The sequence below is a fragment of the Elephantulus edwardii genome, unplaced genomic scaffold, assembly GCF_000299155.1.
Source record: "Elephantulus edwardii isolate Elephantulus edwardi_28Jun2011 unplaced genomic scaffold, EleEdw1.0 scaffold00087, whole genome shotgun sequence".
NCBI lineage: Eukaryota > Metazoa > Chordata > Mammalia > Macroscelidea > Macroscelididae > Elephantulus > Elephantulus edwardii.
The window spans coordinates 13,464,407-13,471,322 of record NW_006399837.1 but is presented as its reverse complement, the minus strand read 5'-3'; the positions used below and the strand labels follow the sequence as shown (position 1 = coordinate 13,471,322).

The window sequence follows — 6,916 nt, the reverse complement described above, 5'->3', positions numbered from 1 at the left end:
AGGGTCGCTATGAGTCACTAATGACTCGATGGCACATAACAACAACAACATGAAGCAAATGAAAATATCATGGCATGGATGTGTTTAAACTGACGTTCTTTCGTACTTTAAGGGGTCTTTGAGAGAAAATCTTCCCAGTGCTGCACATCTTTTGATTTCCTGACTGCTGGGACCGTGGATGTTGCTTGGAGAATCCAAGTAAAGCTGTAAAAATGAGATCATAGACAATTTCAGTCTTTTTCCCCATCCATCATTATATTGGCCCAATAGTGAGGATTTTTGTCTTCTTGATATTGAGATGTGATCCATATTGAAGGTCTCTGATCTTCTGCAGCAAGTGTTTCAAGTCCTCTTCACTTTTTGCAAGCAAGGTTGTGTCCCCTGCATATTGAAGGTTGCTGATAAATCTTTCTCCAATCCTGACGCCACATTTTTCATCAGATAGACCAGTTTCTCAAGTTATTTACTCAGCATACAGATTGGATGGGTATGGAGAGATCCCGGATGTACACTTTTCTTTATTTTAAATCATGCAGTATTCTCTCGTTTTGCTCAGACAGTTGCTTCTTGGTCAAGGTATAGGTTTTACATGAGCGCAACTGAGATCTGAGATTCCCATTCTTCTCAATGTTAGCCATAATTTGTTATAATCCACAGAGTCAAGTGTCTTTGCATAGAGAAGGAAACACAAGTAACCCTCTTCCTCTTATTCTCTGCTTTCCGACAAGATCTACCCAACATCAGCAATGCTATCCCTCATTCACAATGTATCTCAGGGCACGAGCGGGTCTCGTATAACAGATTACATGGAAAACTACAGTCAGGCTTGGGGAGGAGGCTGGATTTGTCAGAAGGGAGCTGCTGTTTTCACCAGCATAACCTCACTTCAAGGAGCCCTGCTGGCATGGTGGTTTAAGAGCTCAGGAGCTAACCGAAAGGTCAGCAAGTCAAGCCCATCCAGCCGTCCCATCCAGCCGTCCCATCCAGCCGTTCTGCCGAGGAATGTGCTCCCCAGGATAATTTTCCGCTTTAGAAACCCTCTGGGCTCTGCTCTGTCCTCCTGTCCTCCGGGGTCACTGGGAGTCACAGCTCCACAGGGGCAGATCTGGGTCTTAGTAACTGCATTTCTGACTCAACATACTTTATATTGACCATATTTTCAGAGAGCATTCTAGGCTGATCCATAAAGCACTCTTCCTCTAAGACCTCCAAGCCTCAGGATGTTTTCATTTGGCGGATACCTAACTGCAGGATGCATCTGATGCAGGTTCCAGCTCCATCCCCAGAGCACAGCTAATCATGGGCTTGGCGCCCTCTGGTGGTGGTGTATGCACCAAACAGCGGTACCCAAACCTGCCTCACCCCACCCCCACCCCACCCCCAGTACCCATCAGTGGGAGTTCTGGTGACCCTCCATGCGGTTCGACCACCTATAAATCCTTGTGGGAGAAGACTGCCAATCTTTTCTCCGAGGATTAGGCAGCGAATTCTAACCGCTGGAGACTACTGTAAATCCACCAGTGTAAATCTATTGTCTGTGAACAAAAGAGATAATAGAGTATCTCTCTGCAAGATAGGTCAGACCTACAGAGACTATGAATCTCCTCCCCTGCAAGTTACAGCTTCTGTAAACCCGCTGAAGGGTCAGCTGTGAGTCAGTTCCGACTGGACAACACAGCACAGCAGCAATGTCCAACACAGGATGTCTGTGTTAACAAACAGGTGGATTTAGCTTAATGGAAAAGTCTGTTTCATCCCTGCCTTTCTCAACTCATTATAGGTTGAAACCTCATTCACAAACCAACCATGCTGTTCTGCTGAACTACTGGTATAACCTCCCCCCTTCTTCAAAGCAAGGAAGGAGAGAGGGACTAAGACTGAGAGCAAGAAGAACAGTAATAACGTACTGAGTTGCAAGATTTAAACATCAAAAGTAAATGTAATAACCAGCAAAAGGTGCATGAAGTAGTCTAAGGAGGGAAGGAGAGAGCGTAGGGGGCTGAGGTGAGGAATCGTGGGGCCACAGAACTGGGTGAGCAGTTGGGAAGAGGGGAGGGAAATGGGAAAGATCTAGTAGGGACCTGAAAATGGGTAACAGTTGGCACAGATCAGGAACAGTTGTAAAATCAACAACACTGAAGTGACAGCAGGTCATTGGGAGGACACAATACTGAGTGGCAATGGACACAGCTTAGAGAGAAGACAGTGACTCGAGGTAAGGAATCAGTTCCACAGCCCGTTTCCTCTCCAGGCCGTGACAGAACCTTTCTGATTCCCATCTGCTGCTGTTGCTAGGTGCCATCTGTCTCTGCAGGGGCAGAGGAGAGGACAGGGCAGTAGCTGGGGCAATCCCATCAAAACCACACATTCTATTTTTATTGCTGTTGTTATGCACCGCTGGGTCAGGACCGACCCACAAATGACTCTCCGGTAGGTTTTCAGTTAGAGGCAGTTAACTGCACGGGAGATAGTTGCCCAGCATTCTCTCACGGAACAGCTGCTGGATTTGAACCATGTTCCTTTGGGTTGCCAGAGCAACACCTTACCACTAGGCCACCAAAGCTCCCCACTATGAGACAGGTAATTTGCCAAAGGGCTGAAGACATTACTGCGGAAAGGAAGATGAAGGTTTAGCAGTCGCCGCTTGCCTTGTTCTCTTACGTTGCTCTGTGTTGCCATGAGCCAATTCCCTTGAGTTGGAATGCCCCCCCCCATCTTTCAGATGACTAAGTGAACTCCTATTTCCTCCTCAAAACCCGGACAAAATAACCCACTTCCATGAAGCCAGGCAGTGGGAATCACCGGACAGGGGAGTTGAGTTCCTTGAGGGCAAGCCAGCGCCCCTGGAGCAGCAGGTACTAAACCCGTTAAGGAAAGAAAGGGAAATAATAAATGAAGGAAGGGTGCATTTTCGAAAACCAACTTTGGAAAAGGCGCAGCCAAAATTCCAGAGCTCCCAGAGCGTTGACTGTTACCTTTGAGAATCTGCGCGATGTTTGGGAAAGCCTGGCAATATCCTCAAGATCCAGGTAAGAAATGATGGTCAGGAGCAAGTCGTCTGGGAGTCGCTCCAGGAAGTCGAAATGACCACTGCACAAATTGATGACATACTCTAATATTCGTGACCCAAATACTAAGGCGATCTGAACTGCAATTCAAAGAAAGCGACATGGTTACCGGGTGCAGGGGCAGCCCCCTCCCCCGGTGGTGCTCAGTTAGGCTGAGTGGTCCCAGCTCTCCCCCAGCTGCCTCGATGACCACGACGGGCAGATGTGAGCACTCATGTCCACTTACCCCCCCTGCCCCGCCATCAGAATCTTTTGGAGGCTTTCACCTGTCAACACAACTCCTCATCACACCAGAAGCAGCCTCTGGACTACGCTAGTGACCTGAACTCTCACCCAAAGCTGCCCAGTAGGAACAGACTCACAGCTGACCCTCCAGCGGGTTTTCAGATGCTGCAAAGCACATGCGGAGACTGCCCAGCTCCTCCAGCGGAGCAGCTGCTGGGCTCAAACCGCCTCTCTTTGGGCTGGCAGCACAACTCCTCATCCACTAGGCCATCTGAGCTCACCGACTGAACGGCCTGTGTTTGTCTGTGTCCATGGGGACCGCACACACTCCCAGAGGGAAGAGATGCTGGTGCGCTCCACTAGGACCACGCTGCTGTGGTTGTGCACTGCTGACGTGTAACTGACCCTCCCTCGGGTTTTCAGAGTTTGCCCGTCACACAGGAGAGTGCCCGTCGTCCTATCCTCCCGTGGAGCTCACAGACTCGAACTGCCTGCCTTTGAGCTGTCAGCACAGTTCATTATGACTAGAAATCCCAACCCAAATCTACTGATTCTGCCTCAAAGCCACCTTATGGGACTGAGTAGAGCTGCCCCATAGGGTTCCCAGACTTTATTAGTGTTTTCGGAAGCCAACTGCCCACATCTTTCTCACTTGGAGCGGCTTGTGTATTTGAACTGTCAACCTTTTGGTTAACAGCCCGGTGCTTAACTCCTGCACCACTTGGGCCCCTTGGAACACATTCATGCCTCTTGATAAGAATTTTCCCCCCTCTTATTTTCCATACATTGTTCCCCTGCTAGATGTTCTTCCTCCCTCTCCACCTTCTTTCAGCCTCATTTTTATGCAAAATATAAAAAGAAGCAGAGGGGAAAAAAATACACGGATACTTTCATGAAAAATGTTTTTAATTCTCAGGTTTTTCATGTCCTTCAGTTATTTCTAAATTAGGGAGCCATTCATAAGGGGATAAGCAAGACCACGGCTAATAAGGAAACTGACCCTTTCATGATCAATGAAGAGGTTACTTCTGGAAGGGCACCCGTTCAAATTTCCAACTCTGGTGGCGACTCTGTCTGCATTGTCCCCTGGGGAGCTGGGCTAACCCAAAGGCCCTGCCCTTCCGGCAATTCTAATCCACCAGCAGGTCCAAGGCAAGGATGAACACTCTCCTCCTGTGAGAGTTACGGCCTCGGAAACCGGTGGAAGGTGGGCTCTGAGTCCATGTCAACTGGATACCAGTGAGTTCTGCTACACAGACTTGCTTGTCTTCTTTTTAACAGGAACATTTGCATTTCAGTGTAGCAGACTTTTAGTACTCTTCAATCCAAGAAAAAAACCAAGTTCAGACAACTGCTGCTTCCTGGGATCTGCCATCTTCCCCCTCTGTGTTTGCTCATCCTTCTGCAGTCAGCCTGCACCACCAGCAGAGGCTGTGGAAATACTAAGAAGGAAGGAAGGGAGATGAGAAGGAGGAAAGGAGGAAGAGGGGAGGGAGAGAGAGAAGGATGGAGGGGAGAGAAAGGGAGGGAGGGAGAGGGCGAAAGAGAAGGGAGGGCGGGAGGGAATGAGAGGGAGAGGGAAAGAGAGGAAGGGAGGGAGGAAGAGGCGCGTGTGTGAGAGATGGAAGGATGGAAGAGGAGAGAGAGGGAGGGAGGGAGACAGGAAGAGGGGAGAGGGAGAAGGAGAGGACGAGGGAGAGAGAAAGGGGAGAGAGACATAAAGGATGGAAGGATGGAAGAGGAGAGAGAGAGGGAGAGAGAGTGCATGAGAAGGAGAGAGGGAAGGAGGGAAAGACAGGGAGGGAGGGAGGGAGGGAGGGGGAGATAGAGAGGGAGAGAGAGGAGAGGCAGGTGAGGCAAGAGAGGCCAGGTGAGGAGAGGAGACGGAGGGAGGGAGAGGGAGAGAGAGAAATAAGAGGGTAGAAAAGGAAGAGGGTGGAAGATCGTGGTGAAGATGAAGGTCAGAGAAAGGAAGGAAGATCTCCAAGAAGACGGAGGGGCACAGTGACTGCAACAACAGACAGCTTATCAGAGACCATGAGGTGCAGGGTTTGAGTCTGTCATCCACGGGGGTCACGGTGGGTTGTAGTCGACTTGATGACACCTCACAACCACAACCTTGCAGTCAGGAAAACAGGCTGCTGAGTGAGCGGGTGAGTCCGTCCCAGGGGTCCCATCGCCTGGACTTCCCCCGTGTGTCTGGAAATGTCTTCACACTCACAGTTCCTCCTCCTCACTCTGAAAGCCCCACTACAACCAGCTGTTACGGATTTAATGATAACCTCCCAGACTGTGTTCTAAATCCTAACTGGCCTGGGGCTCTGTGTGTTTCTTGTCGGCGGCTGACTGAAAGCTCGCAGTTTGAATCTACTGGCTGCTCAGTCCGTAGGGAATGTGGGCATCTCCTCCTGTTGAGATTTGCAGCCTTGTGAAGTCAGTGGCCCGTCACTGTCTCACTGTCATTTGGAATGGACTGTTGGAACGTAGGTTTTGTCTTGAGTGTAGGCCTGTTATAAGCCCATCTGGGAATGGGCTGTCTTTGTTGGTTGATGGGACAGTATTAGGGTTGCTCTTGGGTGTCGCTGAGTTGCCTATGACTCCTTGCAACTCTGTGAATAAAGGCTCTGAACCCTGTCCTGTTCTGATCCAACCTCACTGTCTATGACACACCTGACTTCACTGTGATAAGCCATCTCATCCAGGGTCTTCCTCTGTGCCGATCTCTACCTTCCCGAGCAATGACGTGAATCAAATTGTGGCTAACATTGAGAAAAATGAGAATCCCAGAACACTTGATGATGCTTATGTGAAACCTGTACCAAGACTAGATGTTGTTGTCTGAATAGAGCAAGGGAACACTGCTTGGTTCAAAATCAAGAAAGGAATGCATCAGGGAGGTTTTCTTTTTCTGTACCTTTTCATCTATATGAAGAATGGATCATTCAAGAGGCTGGACTGTATGGAGAAGAATGTGTCATCAGCATTGGAGGAAGATTCATCTACAATCTGTGTTATGTAGATGACACAACCTTGTTCACTGAAACTCAGGAGGGCTTGATGTTTGCTGCAGAAAGTCAAGAACTGCAGCCTTCAATATGGATTGCATCGTGGTTCGAATCCACCAGATGCTCGGCTGGAGAAGGAGGGACAATCTCCTCCTGTACCTGTCAGATCTGATTTGACGGTACACACATACAAAATAGCAATAATAAGAAAAAATTTAAAAAAAAATATGGATTGCATCTCAACATCAAGAATGCAAAGATCCTAACCACTGAGCCAAGAGGCAGTATCTTGACAGGTGGAGAAAAGACTGAGATTGTTAACGATTTCCTTTCCTGTTTAGCCTGGAATATTCCTTCTGGGGCAAATAGAATGGGACCCTCCGGACCACTGGGCTCCCTGCAGAAGCAGTCAGACTGTGATCCTGGAGGCTGGGCTCTCAGCTTTCAGAAGGCAGGTAAGGTGAGCGCATATTTATGTAAAAGCCCTGATGGTGCTGGCTTCCAAGAGCCAGTTGTCTAAGATTTCCCTTCCAAATAAGTTGGCCCAGCTTTCTACAGGTATTAAGAACTTAAATTGCTTCTGAATTCCAAGTACCTGGCCATTTCCAGCATTTCTAC

At 48.8% G+C, this 6,916-nt stretch overlaps 1 protein-coding gene across 1 annotated transcript in view; it reads right to left on the bottom strand.

Annotated features, from left to right (window-relative positions):
* Window positions 1-6,916, bottom strand: part of FBXO36 (F-box protein 36) — a 118,647-nt gene that overhangs the window by 5,414 nt on the left and 106,317 nt on the right. The window contains exon 3 of the mRNA XM_006890329.1: window positions 2,976-3,148. Coding sequence (XP_006890391.1) covers window positions 2,976-3,148 — 173 coding nt within the window. The remainder of the gene's footprint in view (window positions 1-2,975; window positions 3,149-6,916) is intronic.